Raw genomic sequence first — 26,221 nt, 5'->3', positions numbered from 1 at the left:
CCTCACTGGAACAATCCAGATTGGGAACCCCGGTATGAAGCCGAACGGGACCAGCGGAGACCTTGGAACTGAGGGAATGAGCCGCAAAGACAGGGAGAATGCTTTAACTGCGGTAAATATGGGCATTGGAGCCGGGAGTGCAAGGCACCGCCTAAACAACGAGGCTGGGGCTCACAGCCACCACAACAACAGGAGAGACCAACGGCGCCCCCTAGAGAATATGAGAGGCGAGGGGAAGCAGTGGAAAGAAACTATTGACATGAGGACACCATGGTGGCTCCGCAAAGAGAAACGCGGAACCTAAGGGAATTGACCACGACCTTAAACGTAGAGGGGGGACAAGTAACATTCCTGGTAGACACAGGGGCCACCCGGTCAACACTAAAACAAGGAGAGATAAAGAACCTGCCACTCTCAGGCGAGTCAGTGAGTGTGGTGGGAGTTTTGGGACGGAGAGAGGATATCCCAATTTCGGACAAATTACGAATTGAAGTAGGTCCCCTGCGGGGAGAACATGCATTTTTGGTAGCAAAACACACCAGGATGAATTTGTTGGGAAGAGATTTGTTGTGCAGAATGGAATGTACGATAACGTGCAAGCAAGACGGAGTCTTCATAGATGCTCCGCTCGCATTGCAAGAGGAAGTAATAACTCTCATGATGACCGAACTCGGACCGGTAGTTTATTGGTTGCGAATTGTGTCAAGAGGGAAGAGATAAACTGACTACCGATTGGGAAAGTGCGAAAAGATTGCGGGACGTAGAGGAATGGTTGCGTAGCAACGACATTGAGTTGAAAGAAGTGGAACTGCCTTTGCACTGTACGGTCTATTATGACGAAACAGGGCAAGATTTTGATTACTCGGATAGATTACATGAAGATTACACCGCCAGACGCACTTTGATGACAACCGCTTTGTGGATCGGAAAAGAGGGAGCGGCAATGGAGGTGGAACGAACCGCCAAGGAACGTGAGCTAATGAAGCACAGAGAAGGACTTACCCCGCACGTCTCAATGGCGGTCAGTAAAGGACATAGTGCCGGAGAATTAGGAAGAATGATTACCAGATTGAGATGCGCCCCGGAACCACTAGAAAGGGATAGTGAAACCCAGAGCACTTTACAGGCCAGCCGACAGGGGGGATGGGTGGAAGGTATGCTTGCCTGATCAGATTTTGACATGTATGCTAGAAAGACACGAGATGAACAGCGAAAGGCCCCGCCGCCAGGCCAACAGAGAAACGAGAACAGAGGAAAAATTACAGGAAGTACCCATCAAATTATGGACACGACATCCGAATGATGTGGGCAGAGTGCTGGCCGCAATGCCCATATCCATCCAGATAAAGGAGGGGATACCCCTGCCTCGAGTGGCTCAATACCCGTTGCGCAAAGAGGCAATAGAGGGGATCGCTCCGGTGATAGCATCGTTACGTGACCAAGGGGTGATAATACCTACTAAAAGCCAATGTAACGCACCAATCCTGCCGGTGGAGAAGCCCGGGGTAAACAAATGGAGGTTCGTACAGGATCTGCGGGCAGTGAATAAGTGCGTGAAAGCGTCCTTTCCCATGGTACCACACCCTGTTACGATACTTGCAGGGGTGCCGCCCACTGCAACGCACTTCTCCGTGGTAGATTTGTGCTCGGCGTTCTTTAGCATACCGCTCGCCAAGGAGTCACAATACTTGTTTGCCTTTAACTACGATGGACAACAATACACCTGGACTGTACTCCCACAATGGTTCTGCGATAGTCCAACGCTCTTCTCGCAGGCTTTGAAGGAAGACTTGGAGGACATAGAGCTCCCGGAAGGATCAGTAATGATACAATATGTGGACGATCTGTTGGTGTGCTCGGACAGTCAAACGAAATGTGAAACGGACACTGTAGCGCTGTTAACAGCTCTCGCCCGAAAGGGCCACAAAGTCAGCAAAGACAAATTGCAGTTCTCACAGCCAAGAATGACGTACTTGGGACATATACTGGAGCAGGGACAGAGAAGCCGAGGAGCTGAACGGGTGGAGACAATCCTCGAGCACCCAAAACCCACTACATTGCGACAATTACGGCGATTCCTCGGGATGACGGGGTACTGCCGGCAGTGGATATCTGATTATGCGGTGCGGGCGCGATCACTGTACGACATGGTAAAGGAGGCAGAGGGGGATAAGATCTCATGGACGAATGGTGCGGACAAAGACTTTGAAACATTGAAGCAGGCCTTATCAAAGGCACCAGCATTGGGGCTACCGAACTATGATCTTCGCTTCACCCTATTCGACCATGAAAGAGGAGGGTTCGCCCAAGCGGTGGTGACGCAAGAACATGGAGGGAAAAATAGGCTGATTGCGTACTACAGTTGTCATTTGGACCCGATCGCCACCGCCTATCCTGGGTGCTTACGGGCAGTAGCAGCAACACAATACGCAGTAACTGCAACAGCGACGCTGGTTTTGGGTTCTCCGCTGACCGTGAAAGTGCCGCATGATGTGGCGGCGCTGATACGGCAAAACAAGACAACATATATCCGCGGCACGAGCAGTTCAACATGATTTGGTACTTTTGCAGGCAACTAATATAACGATCGAAATATATTTGCCACTGAACCCAGCCTCCCTAATGCCAACGGGCGATGAGGGAGAGGCCCACATGTGTGAACAAGTGCTGGTGGAAGAGACAAAGGCGAGGCGCGACCGACAGGAAGCTCCGATCGAGAATGCGGAATTGGAACTGTTCGTAGATGGAGCGGCGAGGAAGAACCGATGGGGAAAAATTATCGCTAGCTTTGCAGTATGTACCACAAGCACCACCTTGAGGAAACAATTGCTACCAAAGGGATTTTCAGCCCAACAAGCTGAGCTGGAAGCGCTAATATGCGGATGCGAGCTGGGTGCGGGAAAAACATTGAACATATACACAGATTCCAGATATGCCTGAGGCATCTTACATGACTCCGCCGCCATTTGGGCCTTGCGGGGCTTTAAGACGTTCTCCGGGAAGGTTATTTGACACGGGGACCTGATCAAACGACTAATACAAGCAGCACAAGAGCCGCAGCAGATTGGAGTGATTAAATGCAAAGCTCACACAGGAGGGACAGATGAAGTGTCAAAAGGCAATGAAAGAGCAGATTTAGCGGCAAAAGCAGTGCTCGATGAGGAGGAGGCGAACTCACAACCAACAACTGAACTTTATGTGGAGCAAATGGTAGATGGCCCTCAAACGTAAGAACAGCTGAAGGACCTACAGATCTCCAACTATGGAAGAACAGGAATCATGGAGGGTGAAGGAGGGTGCAAAGCAAAACACACATGGAGTATGGGTGGATGAGCGAAATAGGCCGTTTGTACCCGATATTGCTACCGTGGTTAGCCATCACTGCACATGCGCAGGGCCATATGGGAATTAAAGGAGTGACGGAAATTATTCGTCAAACCTGGAATGCCGCAGGCGTAACGACAGCAGCGACAGAGGTGGTTAGCAATTGTGCGACCTGTGGTAGACATAATAGGAAGTATGCCGCCAAGAAACGGGGAGCACACCCACCCCCGTCTGGACCGTTTCAACACCTACAGATGGATTTTATAAAAATGCCGGCATACAAACATCACCAATATGTGTTGGTAATCGTGGATATGTTCTCTAAGTGGGTAGAGACCTTTGCCACTACCAACCAGGAAGCTGATACGGTGGCCAAACTGCTTTTACAAGTAATTCCTCGATTTGGGATTCCAACATGACTATCCTCGGACCAAGGAAGGTCTTTCACGGCAAAAGTGATGGCAAAGGTAGCCGAAGGCTTGGGTATTAACCAGAAACTACACTGTCCGTACCACCCTCAGTCAGCGGGGGCAGTAGAAAGGGAGAACCAAACTCGAAAGCAGACGCTTTACAAACTCTGCGAGGGCCAGTCAATGCCCTGGCCAGACGTACTTCTGATAGCGCTCATGAAAATGTGAGCAACAAATAATGCCACAAGGGGGCTCTCGCCCCATGAAATAATAACGGGACGTCCTATGCAGTTACCGGCCTCGGCTCTGCCAGATATGGGAGATTGGGATTTGTCATGTATGACTGACGGAATGATGAACTATTGCAGGACACTCACTGCTACCATTAGGACCTTTCACTCGCAGGTACAAGAAGCGTTGCCGATACCTGCTGGAGACCCGTTACATGATTTCCAACCCGCTGAACGAGTTTGGGTGAAAGAGTTCTTGCAGAAAAACGCCCTGCAACCCAAGTGGACCGGACCCTACACTGTACTTTTGACCACGCTCTCGGCCGTCAAAGTGAGAGGTAAGAGTGCATGGATACACCACTCACACTGTAAGCGAGTGCCCAAGGAGGCCGACGAAACTAGGGAACCGGAGGAGGTAACCCCAGCAGAGGTTCCGACAGTGTCCGAATCAGTATTTTACCAAGATAGTGAAGACGACGAGGTGGAAGACGTGATATCTCTTCAGGGACCCCCTCCACCGCCACCAAACCAGGACGGAGCCGACCCGGCAAGACAGGGTGAGATAGTGCGGGAAGGCCCACTGCAGGCAGAGCCAGGCGCCCCGCCAGACCCGGGACCGGAAAACGTAGACAGAGACCCTGGGGTACCGGAGCTAGAACTAAACGCCCCGCCAGACGCGGAACCGGAACCCGAGCTGGACACCCTGCCGAACGGGGAGCAGGCAGGTAGTAACGACAGAAACCTTGTAATACCGGAGACAGCGACAGGACCTTTGACGACACAACATGCAACTCCTGGTGCTGACGCTACTCCTTTGCGGGGGAGGCCTGTCACTAGACAACAAACTGACAGTCTCAGGCCCCGGGAACTATACACGCCTCCCACACCTCGACCACGAAAGGGGAAACGGGAGTGAGTTAACAACATCTTTACAGCGGAGTAGGAGAGAATCACCAAGAGAAAAGGCGACAGCAAGTACATATGCAAAATTTGGGACAACCCATAAGCAGGAGTTAGACACAGTAAGAGTCTTTTCCGTTAACCGCACCCAACCTTTTTTGTCAATAATTCCACACCCAATAGACTGAAAGGCACCACTGCTCCGACCTCAACAACTCATAGAAATACCCTGCATCCTAGCAGATGGGTCTCGTGACTTGGTAGAACGACACAAGGAACTTAAGGCCATCATATGGTACTGTGTGATAGCGGGGCGGGATCTCTTGGTAGCTCGACAAGTAAAGAAACAGAGAGGACAAAAGGGGTCCTACACGGGGAAAGGATATAAATGGGGCCCGCATGCAAGTCTGATAACTAGAATCCCAAAAGTACCGAATGACACTCAGTTGGCATACTTTTGCCACGTTCTATGGAGCTACCACAGAGCACGGAGTAATTGGATACACTTTTATGTACGCAGACAGGGGCCGCCAACAAGGCCCCCGAATACCTTTGTAGCCCTAACCGCAGAGATAGCAAACATTGAGAACCGGAGTGAGTGCTGGGTATGCCTAAAGCCACCATCTGACTTCATGACCGGACTTCCTCTTTTCATGCTACCATTAACCTTCTTCAATCATGTAACCGGACCAGTGGAAGGACTCGAAGCTAAGACCTCAGCCCATGGTTACATACAACGGGTCTATGCAGAGAAAAATCCGAGTGCCAATGTAATGGTGGTGCCATCTCCCCTATGGGTAGAAAACACCAGGGGAGCGGTCTGTTTTACAGGACAGGGAGCAAACAGCATGGGGAAGTCAGAGTGCGAGATTCAACTCCCCCTCCCAAAATCGGCTGACCAGGAAGTCATCGCTGTTAACCCGGACACCCAGGTAGAGGAGCAAGTAACATTCACAATAAAAGCAGCCTTGCATCACGACAACAGAATGATCCCGCCAAAAGGCATTCACTTAGTCTGCGGAGACAAAGCTTACCCCTACTGACCAAAAGGGTGTGAAGGGAGTTGTTATTTAGCTTCAGTATTTCCGGACAGCAGGATAAAAACCACTTTTCACCACACTACCACACAACCACGGTACCGACGCAGCGCGTCAGGAACGATGGATCCAGAGGGATGGGCCGGTGTATCAACGCGCTTGGGGGTTATCAAAGGCACCTGGTGGGAGAAGGCTATTGGCCTTTTCATGCCACATGCCGGTACTACTATTTACAGGATAAGGATAGATGAGCTTTCACAAGTTTTGGAATATTTAGGTAATGTAACCATGGCTTACTATACAGAATTAACAGATATGTTAGTATCAATGCGCACTATTGTAATGCAGAACAGAGTAGCTCTAGACATGCTTCTAGCGGAACAAGGAGGGGTACGCGGGATGATTGAAGGAGAATGTTGCGTCTGGATTCCGGACCCTAAGGACATAACTAATCGTGCAGTGGCCCGAATTAAAAAGGTGGTAGAAGTTCTCACTAGCAATCGAATGGAACGAGAGGAAGGTTATGCATGGTGGAAGTCGATCTTCCAGAGCTGGGGAGGTTGGTTGTTGCGCCTAATAGGGTCAGCGCTTTTAATCATCGTAGTGGTAATTTTTGGAGTGTTTCTAATCAAACTTCTTACCATTTGTATGAAGAAATGCTGTGCAGCGTCACTCCTCACCCAGGCCATTATAATAATTAACTGCGAACTCTCTGATGAGGACGACTCGGCCAGTAATGGGGAGGGGGACGACAAGGGCCTTCAGGGGGGACCTCAGGTAGACGTCATACACATGGACCTAGGCCAGGGTCTACAACAATTCCTCTTTGTTAACAACAGATAACTAACCCAGGAGAGAGTGCGTGTTGTTTTGCCTTCTAGTGCACGATGTGACTCCTGCGCTGGACGTGCTTACACCCATGCCTCGAGTTACTTTTGCTACTTGCTTACGTAGAATTGCTTAAACAATAGAATTACAACTGCTGCTAACATAAAACAGTATTGCATTTTAATATGGTGTGGACTTAGCATAAAATTTGTATACTACAGCTTAACGGGAGACATGTGGCAGTAGGCAGGACAAAAGGGAAAAGATAAAAGGCAACAGAAGCTAACCTGAACCACCAGCAGTTGGGGACTTCTCATTTGGAGAATGTTAACGGCTATCCACGGCATTCGCAAATCCCGTTTGGCAGGCGCGGGGGCCTAGGGGTAGCTGCTACAGGAACCAAATAGGGGTCCACTAGGTTGGTGCGTGTCAGGTATGGTCAAATATGACCAAGGAGGGAACTGTTATGATGATGATATGCAAGGTGGTCACATTTGAGCCATAGTTGAATAATCAATAGTCAATAGTTGTATATTGTTACGGCTGTGGAAATTCGCAAACCACCATTCAGGACCCTTAGGTGAGATATCTTCATAGGTACATGTGTAGTTAGCCCAAACCCGTTGTAGGGGAGGGAATTTATGTGATCCATTCGGGCTGCGATCCTTTGAGTTAGGAGTTTTTCTTTTTCTATCTTTTATTTCAAACACACAACATTTCAAAAACCACGCCATCCCCATCACAGCGCCAACCACACTGCAACCACGCCACCGCCACAATCTACGCTGCCACATCTTCGCCACTACGTCCGCTTCCGAACGGCAAACAAAGGCGCAAAGGAGGGAACTGCGAGGATGCGCAGGTTTTCCCGCCTGTTTCTCCCGGTTGAGTTCTCCGCACTCGGTGTGGGGGAGGTGCGATCCGAGCCGGGGGGTCAAAGGTGAGAAAAGGTGGGGGCCTCTTTTGGGGGAATAATTCTCTGGCCCAGAGCCAAAAACTGACTCCCCCGGCCCGCACGGAGCGGGGTGGAGGGAAACCGTGAGGGAACGCCCTTTTCGGGAACCCTCTCGAAGGAATGTGGAGCCGGGAACGGGGCGGGGCGAAGGGCGGAGCCCCGCACGATAAAAGACGGACACGGGCAGGCCGCGCTGGAGCTTCCTCTTGAGAGCTTCATCTTTCACCTCTTCCTCTTGAGAGCTTCCTCTTTCGCAGCTTCCTCGTGAGCGCTTCCACTTCCGCCTCTTCTTGGTCGTCTTGGCTGGTGGTCTGGTTGGTCTTCGGGAAGAGGTCCTGCGCCTGCGCCTTGGCGAGCGGCCCTGTCACAAAGGCACAGACAGGAGACGCGGCAGCGCCCGTTGCGAGGTGGACCTGTGCGTCCGGACGGGGAGTGCCGGAGAGGGTTCGACAGCCGCGAGTGAGGTCAGAGCCAGGCGCGACCAGGCTGACGGTCGCGGGAGAGGGACTCACCAGACACAAAAGGGAAGTCGCGACTTCTTTCTTTTCTTTGGGGTTTTTGTGTGAATGTCCGTGGGTGGCGCCAGTCTGGCTAAAGTAGAACTGTTTAAGTGTTGCCATGTGTACGCGTATTCGGTCGGAGCTCTGCATCGTTTCTTTTGTTTAAACTGCTTTATGTGCATTTTGATTCTGTATGGCTGTATATACGAGCTTGTCTGTGTGTGTGAATAAAACGCTTGCTTGTTGACTGTTCCCGCTCTGCTTCGTCTCTTTTCCTTTTTATTGACCCTCAATCTTGCATCACGGAAAGGGGTTCGTAGTGGGTGCAACATCCCAGTAATTAATCGGAACCGTCAAGGCCGACAATAACACCGCTCGGTTATCACTGTAGCACGGAACGGACCGCTTAAGCGGTTCGTGTCTGGAGTCGGTCTGTGGCGTGGTACGATCGCCCGGTCGACCATTCGCGCAGGTACTGAAGTAGATTGAATTTGGCGAGCAACCCTATCCTGCGCGGGTGGGCAATTGGCACGATCGTGGTGAGGTTAAACCCCCACCCGTGACTAGCTGCCGGCGTTGTTCTGAGAGGGTCATGACAGAATTGTCCGTCCGGTGGGCGACGTGTCGCGATTCGAGTTACGTGGCCGTCCGCACGCCGGCGGGCGCAAATTTGCAACAATATTAATCAGCTGTCAGGATTCAAATCTTGCCTTAAAATGTTGCTTTAAATGTTCCATGTTGCCCTAATTGTTTCTCTGGCACTCTTCCTATCTCCTGTTCTGCAGCTGCCCTTGGATAGGAGGGAACTGTTCCTTCCTTGTATGCTGCCCACACATTCCTATTCTTAGTCATCACTAGTGTTTCGCCTTTGCTATCAACATGTGCCAATGTAGGAGGCTTGGAAAGTCATTGAGTTGCATATCTGAGAATTGACCGATTCAATTTCCCCTAGGGAGGGGGGAAAAAGCCCACTGCCACATTTATTTCTTTATCCCTTAGCACACACTTTTAGTCCACACCCAGTTCTGCTTTTGTGTGAAAAAAATATATATATGATGGTTTTGAAGCATAATCTCAATGTGGTCCGGGGGCACCTAACTGAAGGGCCTTTGGGCCGCATTCCGCATGCGTAGTGCCATCTTCTGAAATAAATCGTATCATTCGATAACCCTCATTCGACTCTGTCATCACTCGGCCAGATGAAGAGTCATAATCCCCTCTCGTCTTCAGATGTCCTACCCTTCCTCCTGCCTATGGTTCATTGAAGCTGTTAGTTCATTGTCCTGCTCATTGTCATTGTCCTGCAACAATTTGTCTTTGCCTCATGGAAAGCAAACCCGACTGAGGGTAATCTCAGTTCCTTCCATAAAACTCAGAACAAGTGTGTGTCTACCCTCAGGAGAGCCAGAAAACAACATCTTTCTAATCTCAAGTCTGAACTCTCAAACCTCTCTCCCTCCACCAAATCCTGGTGGCATCTAATCAAATCTGTTTCTGGTGAATGTTCCCCCTCCATTCCCTCCCTTACCTCAAATGGCCGCACTGCTGACACAACACGTGAAAAGGCTGAATGCCTAAACTCGGTGTTTGTATCAATCTTGAGTCCAAAACCCATCACTTTCTGTACTCACGTTACCCAATCATACCCAACTGTCCCTGGACTCGTGTCCTTTTCTTCCAGCAAATTGGAGAGTTTGTTCTCAAACCTCGGCTCAGATTCTGCCACCAGTCCAGACGGCATCAGCCCACATACCTTAATAACCTGCTCCTCTATTCTTGCTCACCCTCTCTCTGTTCTATTCACCCTCTCATTTGCTCAAGGTTATCTGCTATCTGCTTGGAAATCAGCAAACATTACAGCACTGATTACAGTAAACATTACAGTGCAAAAACAGTTCCCTGAAACTACACACCAATCAGCCTTCTCCAATCATCAGCAAGGTCATGGAATCCATCATCGCTTCAGACATTAAATCCTTACTCTTCTCAAATGGCTTAATTTCTGAACATCAATTTGGTTTCAGACCAGGTCACTCAACCCCAGATATGCTGCTTCTGCTCTTCCAACAACGGATGGAGGTACTCAATGCCAGACATGAAATCAAAGCCATATCCCAAAACACATCGTGTGCTTTTGACACCGTCTGGAACCCTGCCCTGCTCACCAAACTCTCTTCCTATGGTATCCAAGGCCATCTCCACTCATGGCTCGCAAACTTCCTCTCCTGTAGCATCCAATGTGTGGCCCTAAATGGAGTTCTCTCATCCCCTCTTCCTGTCCAAGCTGGAGTTCAAGGCAGCGTTCTGAGCCCTATTCTTTTTCTGGTTTTCATCAATTATCTCTCCAACTCTCTGGAAAATCCTCCTTATCTCTTTGCTGATGACTCCACCCGCTGCCGTACCATCTGTCATCCCTCAGACTGGCAAGCCGCAGCTTCGTCGGTCTCTGCAGATCTGGATAAAATCACAAACTGCTCCAACTTCAATCCGGACAAATTTCACTATGTCTCTCTGAAAGGACCATTTAGAACCACCCCCCCCCCACCCCAGCCATCTACTTCTCAACAACCTCTTGAAGAAGTCCTTTCATTCAAGCTTCTGGGTCTCACTATCTGCCATGATCTTTCCTGACTTTTCCAACCTGGCCTCCAAAGCCAGTCGCCGACTGGGAATCCTCTGTCATGCAAAGTCCTTCCTTGGCACACCTGAGCTCCTGACCACATACAAAGCTTTCTTCCACAGCCTGATGGAGTACTGCTCTCCCCTATGGGAGGTGCTCCTGCCTCTCACCTTTCTCGGTTTCACGCTGTGGAAACCAAGGCATTTAGGATCATTGGTATATCCCGCGATGAGGCCGAGTCATTGGGCCTCTCACACTCTCACCGCAGGCAGGTCGGTAGTCTTTCTGTCTTCTGCCATCTCCTCTCCGATCTCGCCCCCTCCCCCTTGCTCTGTCTGCGATATGTCCCCTCCCCCATATTTCCGCAGGGCGCTCAAGGTCCGCCAGCAACTCCCTTCTGGTAAAATTACCAAAATCACGAATTACTGCTCACCTTCACTCTTTCATTCCTCTTTTTTCCCGCCTTTGGAATAAACTGCCGCACTCTCTTCAATCCCATTCTTCCCTCCAGGTCTTCAAAACAGCTGTTCACCACCACCTCTCATCTTCCCCCATACAAAACCTGAATCTTTTCTACCCCCGTCTATCCACCCCAATCCCACCTCCTTCAAATTCCCTGCTTTCCTTCCTGAAAGTCCCTGTAATGTCCATCTTGTATACCCCAGGTTCCCCACCCTATCCCTCTCCCTTCCACAGATCTCCTAATGTCTCTGTTCCCCACTGTTTTGTCCTTCCCTCTCCCACCCATCTGGTCTCATGCCCCCTTACTGTGTGTTGTGCGTTAGCTGTCATTCGAGCCTCGACAATGTATACCAAAAAATTTAAAAATAAAAAACCTATGTGGCATGCCATAAATGAGAGAATTCCTTTGGAAACATAAATATTTATTGTCTTTGTTCCATTTGCGTTCTATAAATATCTGCTTTTAGTGATAATGATTTGCTATGTACCAATTATATTGGCTAAAGCTACCTAATTACCTGTAACATCAAATGAGTTCCAGTGTAAACTTATACAGTATATATGACAATACTACATGATTAAAATAACTTTTGCATATTCTGATTCAACTCACAACTTAAAGAGGAACGTATATGGCTCATTGTGTGATTGTGTGCAAGAGGGCATTGGAGCAGCTGCTTCTCATTAAGCCTAAGTCACATTTGCCACGGCGGCCGTGGGGTCTACAAAATCTACAGCCACTAGCAATTACAGGGCGGCCGCAGTATTTCCACGGTCACACAATGTAGCAGTCACATGTTTTTATTTTCCGGGAAGCCGCACGGCATATTTATAAATTGTGGAGACCGAAAACGTGGGGGTGCCGTACGGTCTTTGATTTGATGTCGCACGGTGACCTTAGGGCGTTCCTGCGGCGGCCATATAATTTTAAAGGCAGACGCAAGGTGCCCGCAAGGCGACCGCAGGGGGGCCCTAAGGCGAACGTGCGGCCAGACGGATGGTAACGAGTGGGTTCTTTTTTTTTAACCAGTTCTTTTGTTTCGGCTTGTCGAATTGCTACGGCGAACGTAGAAATGAAAAAAGTTATAACTCTGCGCTATAATTCCACGGTGACCCCTACGGCCTGTAAAAGATAGCCAAACGGCGTCGGGCCACCCTGAGGCCACCGCAGAAACTCTGCGGCCACCGCACGTTTCTGTCAATTCAGAGGGCGTACGGCCGCCATAGAGCAAATGTGACTTAGGCCTTAGTGAAGCCACTAGGAATGCCAGAAATGTTTTGTTTACTCGTATCTGTACTGGGAACATGAAGGTGTAATTCTTCACATCCTTTCATCTTTTCAGTTGTTTGAACTGTAACACTTGATTCTCCTTGGACCTTGAGTAATTATTTGTGCTTTCTGAACTTGGTTCAACTCCAGACCTTATCTACCTGGACCTCCTAGTACTTCATCACTGTTTATAAAAAAAAAAAAAAAAAAAAAAAAAAAAAAATTTGTTCCACCCTTTTCCTGTCTCATTGGTCAAACCCGATTTCACCCCAGATTTATCTGACTTGATGCCTTGCGTAAGCTACTCCTCCTTAAACAAAAGACTGACCACAGCTATTTCTTATTTTATCTTGTTTGTTCAACTATCTCACCCCTCTGTCCCTCACTTGTCCTTGCTGAGGTATAAAAGAGCTCAGGGTGGGGCACTTAGTTGGAGAGGTTCATGGATAATTGTATTCTGTGTATTTCTCTCCGTGCACATGTATTAAAGGTTCTCTTTTGTTACACTGAACCTGTGTGAAGATTCAAGTTTCTTCCACAATTACAAAAACAAACTCAAACAAGGACCAATAGAATTACTTCTGTAGGTAAGGAATGGGAAACCAGCAATTTGAACTGTCTCGTCGAGCTTTGATTACTGACCAACTACGAGTGTGTAATGCTCCCCTATTCTTTTTCTCCAAAGCAGGTAAAGCTATTTGAAGGAATCAAAGCGCAGTCCACACATTAGTTCTTCTCGCCAATTGGTGCAAATTTTCGTGCTTCTGATGCTTGATGTCTCAGTACTATGTTAATCAAGATGGCAGAGGGCAGCATGATGTCAGTGCAGTTAAAGCAGGGTGCAATTATTGAGTTTCTAACAGCAGAGAACATGCCTCCTCTGGACATTCATCGGCAAATTGAAGATGCGTATGGCGATGATTGTGTTGATGCAAGTGCTGTCCGTCGATTGGCTAGGCGTACTTAAGACAATGATAATGGACAAACCAACCTGCAGGACTGTGTATTTCTCAGTAGATTGCGGGAGACCAATAACGGTATGAAAGAAACAGCGGTTATCTCAGCAGCCTCTCACTACTCAGCTTGGCATTCAATGTGAGCGAATGCAGGCTATTGTGAGCACTCTCGGATACAGGAAGTTGTGTGGTTTCTCTGAATACTGACTGATGCAATGAAGGAGAAGTGGATGGAAGTGTGTGCAGAGTTGTTGTTGCACTATGACGTGAAGACAACCAGTTCCTACTCAATATTGTGACTGGAGATGAGTTGGGTGAACCATTACGATCCTACGAGTAAGAGATGGTCAATGGAGTACCACCACATAGGATCACCAGCAGCAAAAAAAATTCAAGACTCAAGCATCTGCCGGGAAAGCTGTGCTTACAACTTTTTGGGACGTGAAGGGGATAGTCCATTTGGAATTCATGCCAAACGGGCCCACCAATAACTCTGAGCACTACATGGAAACAAAAGAAACCGAAGGCACAGATTTGAAGGGTTCGTTCTGATATGCAGATGGTTCTCCTCCTACAAGACAATGCACGGCTTCACACGAGTGTACGAATGACTGAAGCAATTGGTTGGCTCGGTTTCACCACCTTACAGTACCTGCCCCAAAGCGCCGACTTGGCTTCATCAGATTTTCATCTCTTCATCCCCAAACTTAAGGAACACTTTTCTTCCAACGATGATAACCAGTGCTTCACAGCGCTGAAGACAAGTCAGCAAGATGCACAGTTCTATCATGACAGCATCACAAAACTTCTTTAACGTTGGCAGAAATGTGTGGACTGCAGTGGTGATTATGTTGAGAAATAAATATGCACCATGGTAGAATAAAAATTGATGTTGATATCTTCGAATGTATGGCCTTGTGTATCTGTGTTCAATTTGCTGGGACAAAGTGATCTGTCTATTTCCGGGTTAATTTCCAGCTTTGGGGTTGTTGAATACAGGGAAATTTTGCGTTGACTGAATGTTTGTTATAACCAAGGTGCCTGATTATATTGGTCTGACTGTGTAGGGTGGTCCAAAATGACGTGGACTTTTCAAACGGCTTTCATAATTTTATAAATGTGACGCTCTTTTTTTTTATTTTCAGGTCGACAAAAGAACAAGGTTTAAAGTAGTTTTTTTTTTCCATCGAGGTTTGAACCATGTCAACCAATTTCTCTGTTTCTCAGCGGACGCTCATTTTTGAGACTTCTTTATTTGTGACAAAGTCATATGTTTCTACCCAAAGGCAGTTTTGTAGGGTCCTATCCAAATGCAAGAATTCCACAATCCAAAACTATCAAACATATTGTTGAAACAACTAGAGATGCTGGAAGTGTGAAAGATTGTTAAAGGACACAGTGGTTGAACATCTTCAGTGAGAATATCTGACAAGATAGAGGCTGTAAGAAAAGCTTTGTAGGCTTCTCCGAAAAAGTTGACACGTCAACTTGCACAGCTGGTGGGAACTTCTCGCATGACCATTGGCAGAATCATACACGACAATCTGAAACTGCATCCATACAAGATACATTTACTGTAGCATCAGACCGAAATAAATGAGAAGGAAAGGTTCAAATTTTGCACCGCCATTGCCCAGCAGATCGAAAACAACCAGGATTTTCTCGACAACATCTTCTTCAGTGATGAGGCTCACTTAAATCTCAACAGCCACCTGAACAAACAGAACATGTGATTTTGGGCAGAACACCAACCACATGAACATAGGGAACAAACAGTTTCTCTCGCGAAAATCATGGTTTGGTGTGCGATTGGACGTTGTAGTATAATATAACCTTTCTTCTTTGAGAATGAAGACAGACAAACAGTGAGTCAACAGATACATGTACATGCGGCAGAGAAGATTCTTTCCAGCAATGAGAAAGAAGCAAGACATCACGAGGACTTCAGTCGTCTTCCAGCAAAATGGCGCACCACTGCATATGTCTAATGGTGCTTTGGAGTTTTTGAGAAGATATTTCATGGGTGATCGACTCATTTCTTGATGGACGGATAACACTGAACAACAAAAATTTTTTACTGGAGATGTGTAAAGTGATTTAGACTAATTTGGGTACGCTGATTTCAAAAATCAAACCGTTTTGCTGTATCACGTCAGGATTTTCAGTAACAGAAATATTCCCATTGCCTAGAAGTCAGGATTTCAATGAAATTTACAAAAATTCATTTATTCATTTATTTCATCATGAATGCTTCAAAATTATAGAAATTACAGAAAAACTCCACTAGAATGTAATTAAAAATGCTTTAGGCATTTGGCTTTGCGTTTGTGCTGCTCTGTGTCAGTTTCACGATGCAGGAACCAGCAGAAATCGCCCATCATGTTCGGGTTGTGCCGCCCTTGGTAACGCGTCTCCATGAGTGAAATCTCTTGGTGGAATCGCTCGCCGTGCTCGTCCAAGACTGCTCCCAAGTTGTCAGGGAAGAAGTTCAGGTGCTGGTGTAGGAAATGGATTTTCAGGGACATCCTGGAGCCAAGTTTCCTGAAGGACTCCAGCAGCTGCTGCACTATTTCTTCATAGTTGTCCGCGCGCTCGTTCCCCAAGAAGTTGTCCGTCACAGCTTTGAAGCTCCTCCACGTTGCCAGCTCTTTGGGGTTTAGAGTTGTCGGAAAAGTTTCGTCCTTCATAATCTGTCGGATTTGCGGTCCAACAAAGACACCTGCCTTGATCTTGGCCTCCGACAAGGTGTTGCCAAACTTTTCCTTGAGGTATAAAAACCCACGCCCATTCAGATCCATTGCCCGTACAAAACTTTTCATCAAGCCGAGCTTTATGTGGAGTGGTGGAAGGAAAACCTTGGCTGGGTCGACAAGGGCGACATGCTTCACGTTGTGTCGACCAGGTACATGCTCTTTTCGCTCTTCCCAATCTTTCTTCGTCCAGTGATTCTTGTCGGCTCTGCTATCCCAGAGACAAAGGAAGCACATGTATTTCGTGTAGCCTGACTGCAGCCCTAACAACAGCGCCACCACTTTCAAGTCTCCGCAGATGTGCCAGTTGAAGTCATTGTACTTGATGGAATCAAGCAGCTGCCGCATAGTCTCATAGGTCTCTGTCATGCCGAACGCGTGAGCCAGTGGGACTGATGGTTTCTCGTTGCCATTGTGGAGCAAAACAGCCTTCAAGCTGTTCTTCCCCGAGTCGATGAAGAGGCGCCAGTCTGCAGGATCGTGATCACACCCAAGTTCTTTCAACAGACCGTTGATGTCACTGCAGAATGTCATCGTGTCTTCCATCTCAAAGAACTCAGCCATGTCTCTGTGACGTGCTCTGAACAAGGATATCTTGGTGTTAGGTTCAAGTAGATTCCACTGCTGCAGCCTTGATCCAAGCAGCTCTGCCTTCGCCTTTGACAGCGAGAGATCTCTTACAAGATCATTTAAGTCTCCCTGGTTCAGAAGGTGTGATTCTTGAGTGTCGGGTTCAAAAGGTTCATCATCACCATCCTCTTCACCACTGCTTACAGCTATGTTCTGATCAGCTGGAGGTGTTGGAACGGGGTTCTCGTCATCATGAGGCACAGGTTTACGAGCAGAGACGCAGTCAGCGTACTTGATGTGACCTTTATTCTTCTTGTTGAAGCCGGCGATGCTTGTGCAGCAGAAATAACAATCATCATGATGATTCTGCGGCTCACGCCATATCATGGGCACCGCAAATGGCATGCTCGCGCGCTTGCCCACCAACCACTGAGTCAAGGTTGTGTGACAGCTTGTGCAGCAGATGTGTGGTGCCCAGCTCTGTTCTTGGTCCCCACCTTACACCCGAAGTAGTGAAAGTAGGCGGCCTTCATTTTCACTGCTGTAGATATACTTCGCTGTTGATCTTTTTTGGTATACCGACCACAGACATAACAGAAGTTGTCAGGATGATTGGTACAGGAACGCCTACTCATCTTTATCTGAAAGAAAGAAATATAACACAAGTTAACAACAATTGTACGAAATAGACATGTTAAAGACATATGTAAATTTCATTGAAATCCTGACTTCTAGGCAATGGGAATATTTCTGTTCCTGAAAATCCTGACGTGATACAGCAAAACGGTTATGATTTTTGAAATCAGCGTACCCAAATTAGTCTTAATCACTTTACACATCTCCAGTTAAAAAATTTTTTTGAAATTTGTTGTTCAGTGTAATCCATGGCCTCCCTCCAGCCCGGATCTGTCTCCTCATGACTACTACCTATGGGGGTCCCTCAAAATTAAAATACATGAAAACACACACACACACACACACACACACACACACACACACACACACACACACACACACACACACACACACACACAGAGTTTAAAAATAACATCAGACGGGAAATTAGATGCACACCAGCTGCAGTTCTCAGCCGAGTCATGGACAACTTCAGTGTTCATACAGCAACTGTCATCCAGAGGTGCAGTGCTTGGATTAAGCACATCAACTATTCATGACATCGCTCCTTATTGCTTGTTGAAGCATATTTTAGCTTTTTTTTTTTAACTAATCCTGTGCATTATTAGACAAAAACAAAGAAAATCTACCAAAAATAAAAAATATTGTTATCTATATATTACTAAAACTCATCGTGTGTGTGTGTGTGTGTGTGTGTGTGTGTGTGTGTGTATACACACACACACACACACACACACACACACACACACACACACACACACTAATCCCCTGCTATATCGCGGCTCACCTATCACGCCCCCGGTTCATTGCGGGTTTTCCCTTGGAACCTAACTAATTTTTTTGCGGATTCCCCCGGTATATCGCAGTGATAATATATAAAATATAGATTATAACGCGTGGCGCTCGACCAGTCACACAACGCACGAGACAAAGTTTCGCTTGTGAACTTCGAATATTTTCTACGTTTTTTTTCTCCAAGCCCTACGATGCCGCCCAAACGCCCTGCACCTTCTAAGGGTTCTGGCAAGGAACCAAAGTGCCAGAGGAAGGTCCTGATGCTCCAGGAGAAGGTTAAGGTGCTCGATATGCTTCAGGAAGGAAAAAGGTTTGCCGCGGTTGGACGAGCACAGCCAAACCAACGAGACCAGACGAGTCGATCTCCGGCACCTCGAACCCGATCATTGCCATGCCGACTAGACCAGACGTGTCGATTTTTTGGGAGGCATCCATTCATCGCGGATTTTCACTTCTCGCGGGGGGGGGGTTTGGAACGTAACCCCTGCGACAAACGGGGGATGACTATATATATATATATATATATATATATATATATATATATATATATATATATATATATATATATATATATATATGTATTATTACGGCATTTAGAATCCGGTCTGATGAATGCATCCACACATCAAAGGTCCTCAGACAGTTATTTCCTTAAATGCATGTTCAGATTAACCCCATCCCCATGTCTAATGGGATCTTAAATGTGATGCGTTGAGAAGGGTAGAAAGCATAGATCCCCTCTCTTATGGGAAGCTTTTTACAGCGCGTGCGCTGTATACGATTGCACCGAGTTTGAAATGTCCCCAGTGTCGTCTACCACGTCTCCGGTGTGTCTGGTGCCCCCCCCCCCCACGTGCCTCAAGACAGCCAATGACGGCCGTCCGGTAGATGCAGTGCGTAACCTCGACGGAAATGGCGACAATTGACGGAAATACCTGAGTATTTCAATGGAAATTTGTGAAACTAATGTGTTATATATGTAAAAACCATTTAATTTATTGCTTGACGGAAAAAAAACGAAGAAACGCTCCCCTCATGTACGAACGAACGAAAGACGTCATTTCCATCCACCATGGCATTTCGCGCCGAACGCAGAAAGCCAAGTTCTTCTTATGCCATCATTCTCTTTAATATTAGCCATAAACAAGTGTTTCGTCATGCATTAGTAGTTGAAATTTACTTACAACAAGAACGAAAAAATAATCTCCTCAGATTCAACAAGAACGGAAAAAAACCCGAAAACATCACGTGCAGGACAAGACCAATCGAGCTGAAGGAAACGAGACTGTAACTGCACTGCTCCTGATTGGTCAAAGAACACCACATGTGTTGTGTGGGCGGTGTTATGCACGAGGATTCCAGGCTACGTTCTTCTTATGGCATCATTCTCTTTAATATTAGCCATAAACAAGTGTTTCATCATGCATTAGTAGTTGAAATTTACTTAAAATCATTCTTTTGCGGCCTCCTGCCACGCTGTATCGAACGATTTCATTCCTTCTGTTATGTATATATATATATATATATATATATATATATATATATATATATATATATATATATATATATATATATATATATATATATATATATATATATATAAAAAGGTGCTTATCACAATAATGACAAGATTTTTACATTTCAAATATTAAGTAAGCCTTTTAATTGTTTTTCAACTGACAAAGCATAAATTGCATATTTTAACATTAAGTGTACTCATTTGATTCACCACACGCGCTGTATTGAAGGATTTCACTTGTTTTTTCTTTACGACAGACACGTTCACACACATTTCTTTCACAAGCTCTGAAGCCCGCCCTCATTTTTCCTCAGCAACACTCTTTGGCGAGCTCAGACGCCCGCCTTTTTTGAGAGCGCATGGGTCGTCATGGTAACCGTGCCCCGGTGGGGCGGGGTGAGCCTGGGGTGGACGGCACCCCGCGGGGAAGGCCCGGGGATATAAAAACGAGCGAGAGAAAGCGTGAGGTATGTTCTGTGAGGAGAGACGTTCTGAGATATAAAAAAGTGAGGAAAAAGCGAAAGAGGGACGTTTTGTGAGGAGAGACGTTCTGAGAAATAAAAAAGTGAGGAAAAAGCGAAAGAGGGATGTTCTGAGAGGAGAGACACGTTCTGAGGAGAAAAAGTCTGAGGAGAAAAAGCAAAAGGAGACAGGAAAATCGAAAGGAGAGAGGAAAAAGCAAAGGGCAAGAGAAGCGACCAAGAAGCGAGTGTCTAACCAGCGCCGAAGAGACAATTCACCCTTCCAGTGCTTCGGCAAGCGAGCGTGTGGTGCGCGTGTGGGTGTGAGCAGCGCCGCCAACAAGTGAGGCACGGGTCGATCACCAACAACACCAGGATCAAAACCCACGACGGACGATCTCGGCGCCCTCCAGACTTCGACTGGCGTTCAAGGCTGCCCCGCGAGAGGATGCACGGCAAAGCTGGGTGCTGGCGACAGACGGACACGCATTTTCAGGACGTTTTCGCTTCATGGACGACTTTCTGGTGAGCGAGACAATCCTCCCCCTCCCCCTGAATGATCTGCTGGGTTCCCTTGTCTGTGTTTAGCTGTAAGCAAGTCAACCCCCGACAAGCATCTGCTCTCTCTCTCTTTTCTGGCATTTTGATTGATTTTGCTTTGAAATTCTTTATTTACCTCAGCAAATAAAAAGTTCTTTTTATTTACTTATTTTATTATTAATAAATTATTTGTCGATTTCCGACCTGTCCGTGTTTGTCCTTTCCCTTCCATTCGTCTAGCATTGTCCGAACCGAGATAGACTGGGAGGTAATTACCACAGATTTGACCCAAAAAATTGTCGGCACGCACCAGCAGTTAAAACGCTCGGCCACCCTAATTAAAATCTAATCAGATAACATTGGTGCTTTGCCGAGGGCACACTCCCTGCTCAGGTAACCACGTGACCTCGAGTTAAACGGAATAATTAGACGGCGGACACTGGTAACTCGTGGTTGACTGGGTGGTGTTCGTGGTTTAAAACAACCCACCGTACCATAACGTTAATTGTGAGCGGTGGCCCAGGTCCGGCTCTACCAAGAAAAAACGGGGATTAATCCCCGAGTGACAAGCTGGTGTCTCGGTATCCGTGACCGCAACAGTATGTTCCCGAAATACAGCCAAAACGGTACACGATAGCACAAACTTTCTGGGGCCACCTTACTCACCATTTGCCTGTGATGTGCAGTATCAAGTTTCGTTCAAATCGGGCAACGGAAAAAATTATTAAAAACTCAATTCCCCAGTCAAATACTCTTCGGGAGAATTTGATCAATGCAAACAACCTCAGCGGGATAGTTCGCTGGAGCTATCTCTTGTTTTTTCTTCTTGAAATTTTTTTTTTTTTTTTTCATCAACCGCTGTCACAACGGGAACCCAACGGGTTCCGGATCATCTAGTTATATATAAAAGTGGCACACCATTTTGGACCACAATGTATCCGTAAACATGCAATACTTAAACGAGATATCTACAATCACAAAGCGATCGCCAAGGGTAAGCCTCCCCTTGGCGATCACCCAAGACTTACCCTTGGTCCATGATCCAATGATGGCCGTATTTTTTTGCAGACCACCATATGGCCTTGACCTTCAACATGTTGGGAAAGTGTGTGACTTTAAAAAAAAAAGTGTTCCAATCTACAATCCATCAATAAAACTCATCATGAAAATCAGAGGAAAATTATTCAAATTTTGATCAAAAAAGGGATTCTTTTTGTTCAATCTGAAAACTTGAAGAAAAAAAAAAGGGTCAAGGACTGAAAAGGGTCAAGGTCAATCTGAAAAAGTAGGTCAAGGACAAATCAAATATCAGGTGCACAACTTCAAAGCAGGTCCACTATTATGATGCAAAAACATATTTGAGATTCCGTATTGGCAAAATTGAGCGATGACAATTTTTTTTTTTTTTTTACACCGACATTTGACCTTGAACTTTAACTTGGAGCGGAGGGGTATGTTGTTAATTGAGCATAATGCAGCTTATTCTTAGCTATCTAGGGAGGGCAATTTTGTTTCACCCAGACAAAGATTAATAGAGTGAAAAATGTTTAAATGTCTATAATTGCGTGATGACCTTAAAAATTAGGTCAAGGTCAAAAAGTCAACCCTGCATCGTTTTCATTCCCATTGTTCATGCAAAATTTCATTCTGAAAGTCCCAGCCGGATCCCAGATACAGGTCGGACATTGGCAGAAAAAGGAGAAAAAGCTAAATTGTGGTTTAGTACCCCGAGGGGTCTAAGACCTTCACCTTTAACCCAGAGGGTTACAATTTAAATTAATCATAAATGTGCCTGGCTATAAGCTATCATGTCAGGTCAGGTATGGGAGCATGCGCCAGAGCAGCACGTTGCTGCATCCACTTTCCGCCGGTACTCCAGCGGCCTCCATTTGGCCATCCCCTAGGCAGATGCCTGGCCCATCCCCATCTCTAAGCTAACGAGAGGGAAATTACGTTCACATCGGTGTGTCGATATGTTGATTAACCACACATCACTATGAAGAATTACCCTGACGTAGCTTACGATTCAGAGATGGGAGCTCAAGCTCTGCAAACACAGATGTTAGTTAAACCAAGGAAATGAATGATCAGACATGTCATAGTGTGAAGAAACAGTGGATAAACCACAGGCGATCTGGAGTCTGCGAGCCATGAACGACTAACATGAGGCCACATCAGTACACCTCTGACAATGTGCAACACCTTTAAAAGATGACAAGGAGTCATTAGCAACACGAGGATAAAATTGTAAACAGAATGGGATTTTGGTTTTAACATTTCATGAGGTCGTTAAATACAGATCAGGTCCGAAGTGCATGAGGAAATGGAGGGTGAGGTAGGCAAGGAGGAGGAAGGGATGCTGATGCCGGCTCAATTTTCCAAATGCATGTTAGTTTGTTTATCACCTGCGTCATGGCGCATGTGCAGAAACACCGTCTCGCACCGTAACCCGTACCTACCTGTTTCACGACATGGATGCAACACACGCGTACCTGTACGAGTATTTACCGTTCTCATGACATGGATGCAACACACGCGTACCTGTCTCACACCATAACCAGCAAGTACCTGTTGCATGCCGTAAGCGTAAGTCACACGCATTTGGCTTGTCCCTCGTATGGAATCTCAAGGTGGAATCAATTATGTAAATGGGGGCTTCACTTGTGGACATCCTTGGGGCTTGGAAGTTGTAACGAGCTGAGTAAGCTGCTCCTGCTTCGCCGCGGAGGTCGCTTTTACCTTTTGTTTTACACCCGAGGGGTGGAGCCAACATGCCCCATCATTCAATTCCCCTCCTTTATCGCAATTATTGTCCCCACTGAGTAAATGAGTAAATAAATAAGACGTGGCAGCCAGATGTGCGGTGACTGATCTACGGCACCCGTCGGACGAGCGAATAAACAAAAGTCACCGTGCTATTGTCACCACGAATTCACGCAGTGAGTGGGAGTGTGCGCACATCAGGACTTTGCACCGTGGGTGAAGTTGGGGATAAAACACGACGTCATGCAAAAAGAAACGAGCAAATTTTGTGTGACAAAAGTTCCACATAACCCCAACTTGGACAACAACAATGCGTAATGTCCTGTCTACAAAAGGTATCGACTCTGTCCAAGTACACTCGCCTCTGAGCTGTCAAGCCTCGGTTCGATTCCCGACCTAGCTATAAAACGGTCATCCCGGTGTTTTACAGGCACGGGGATTCATCAGTGCCTGTGCCGTTCCTCGGATGGACGTTAAACGGACGTCTCGTCTGTTGGCATCAGTTGGTGGACGTTAAACATCTCACTGCGTCTTCGCGAAGAGCAAGGCGAGCAATCACCGGCATCCTGAACAAATTCCAAAATCCTGTCTTAAATACTACCAGGAAGGCTAACCCAAAACACCAATGTAATCCTTGCCATGCGGTCTTCAGGTGGAGCATGAAGGAAGGAGGGAGGGAGGGGAAGGAAGGAAGGAAGGAAGGAAGGAAGGAAGGGAGGGAAAGGAAGGAAGGAAGGAAGGAAGGGAGGGAGGGAGGGAGGGAGGGAGGGAAGGGAGGGAGGGAGGGGAAGGAAGGAGGGAGGGAGGGGAAGGAAGGAAGGAGGGAGGGGAAGGAGGGAGGGAGGGGAAGGAAGGAGGGAGGGGAAGGAAGGAAGGAGGGAAGGAAAGAGGGAGGGGAAGGAAGGAAGGAGGGAAGGAAAGAGGGAGGGGAAGGAAGGAAGGAGGGAGGGGAAGGAAGGAGGGGGAAGGAAGGAAGGAGGGAGGGGAAGGAAGGAAGGAAGGAGGGAGGGTAGAAGGAAGGAAGGAAGGGAGGGGAAGGAAGGAAGGAAGGAGGGAGGGGAAGGAAGGAAGGAAGGAGGGAGGGGAAGGAAGGAAGGAGGGAGGGGAAGGAAGGAAGGAAGGAGGGAGGGGAAGGAAGGAGGGAGGGGAAGGAAGGAGGGAGGGGAAGGAAGGAAGGAGGGGAAGGAAGGAGGGAGGGGAAGGAAGGAGGGAGGGGAAGGAAGGAGGGGAAGGAAGGAGGGGAAGGAAGGAAGGAGGGGAAGGAAGGAAGGAGGGAGGGGAAGGAAGGAAGGAGGGAGGGGAAGGAAGGAAGGAGGGAGGGGAAGGAAGGAAGGAGGGAGGGGAAGGAAGGAAGGAGGGAGGGGAAGGAAGGAAGGAGGGAGGGGAAGGAAGGAAGGAGGGAGGGGAAGGAAGGAAGGAGGGAGGGGAAGGAAGGAGGGAGGGGAAGGAAGGAAGGCAGGCAGGCCGGACGGACCGACCCATAACATCCATGCTTCGCTCCTTTTAATACCAATCGGATGCTCCACCTCCTCTACTCAGATCGCTTTGACGTGGAATGATGTTACATATATATATATATATATATATATATATATATATATATATATATATATATATATATATATATATATATATATATATATATATATATATATATATATATATATATATATATATATATATATATATATGAACTCCGCACCCAAGTCCCAACTACCCTGACCACCACACTCTCACGGCGTAAAGTAACCATTTTAACTGCAGACAAACTCACATGAATGTAATACAATGCAAATAACAGCAGCAATATCCAAAACGGCAAGGTTGATGAGGTGAAGTACTCCAAAAATACCGCGAGCGTGTCTATCTATTACATACGCAGTTGGGTGGTGGTTACATGAAGAACACATTACGGTATGGGGTGGGGGTATGAAGAGGGAAACAAATTTTGGTGAGGTAACAAGAGAAAAGGAGAGAGAGAGAGGAGTTAATGCATCGATGAGGTGGAGAAGGAAAGGAGTCAAATCACATCATGCCGTACATGTCCGTTGGTAATAAATAATAATTTAATTAGCACGAACCGGTGCCCACCTAAGTCCGAAGGAACTCCACGTTACTGCTTTCCTTACTCGGCGTTTACTCCACGCTGTTTCCTCAGGGTTCCGCATTTAAAACGGACACGTTACGGGCACGTGACGAACGGTAATACCGAACAAGTAAACCTGCGCCGTTTGGAGCAACCTATCACCGCTTCTTCAAAGTCCTCGAGGAATATTCTCCCCCGTGGTTCAATATCACACACAGAGTACATTACAAGAGCTGACGATGACGTTAACAATACAAGGAAATGCTAAACACACGAAATCACGTGATCGCGGTTTCTTGTTGCCGGAGTTCGAGCGATTATGCATCGGAAGGAAAGCACATCGAGAGCGACCAATCAGCGATCGCCGCGCTTCAGACGCTAATGTCCTCAGGCCGCGCCCATTTTAAAAAGTGCACGTCACATTTGTCTCGCGCAGACGTCTCGAACCACGTGATCGGGCTCGATCGATAAGAGGTTGAGATTTCTGAGGAGCTGCTGAGGAAGGTCACATGATTGGCCAAAGTCTTGTTGTTTATTTTTATTTTTATAATAATTATTTTTTTAATCTCGCTTTTATTCCAGAGCTGACCTTATACTTAGCCGTCATAC

The 26,221-nt window shown here is 47.0% G+C and overlaps 1 protein-coding gene across 7 annotated transcripts in view; it reads right to left on the bottom strand.

Moving 5' to 3' along the window:
* The window catches only part of LOC147016837 (uncharacterized), a 115,755-nt gene extending 89,642 nt beyond the window's left edge, over nucleotides 1–26,113 (bottom strand). For 3 of the 7 annotated variants that reach the window (XR_015049205.1, XM_085845908.1, XM_085845907.1), the window contains exon 1: nucleotides 23,332–24,117. Coding sequence is in view for 4 of the 7 variants with exons in the window: in XM_085845908.1 (XP_085702034.1) it covers nucleotides 23,332–23,536 (205 nt within the window). In the remaining 3 variants the exon portion in view is untranslated. Of the gene's footprint in view, nucleotides 1–19,427; nucleotides 19,690–23,331; nucleotides 24,118–25,617 lie in introns of those variants that run through there. The other 4 variants (XR_015049204.1, XM_085845906.1, XM_085845904.1 and 1 more) reach the window with 4 other exon arrangements.
* Between the last annotated feature and the right edge of the window lie 108 nt (nucleotides 26,114–26,221).

This window comes from Eptatretus burgeri, chromosome 11, assembly GCF_056783735.1.
Source record: "Eptatretus burgeri isolate ZD-2024b chromosome 11, Ebu_testis_v1, whole genome shotgun sequence".
Taxonomy (NCBI): domain Eukaryota; kingdom Metazoa; phylum Chordata; class Myxini; order Myxiniformes; family Myxinidae; genus Eptatretus; species Eptatretus burgeri.
The sequence above is the reverse complement of the archived record's forward strand: the minus strand, read 5'-3'. Positions and strand labels throughout refer to the sequence as shown.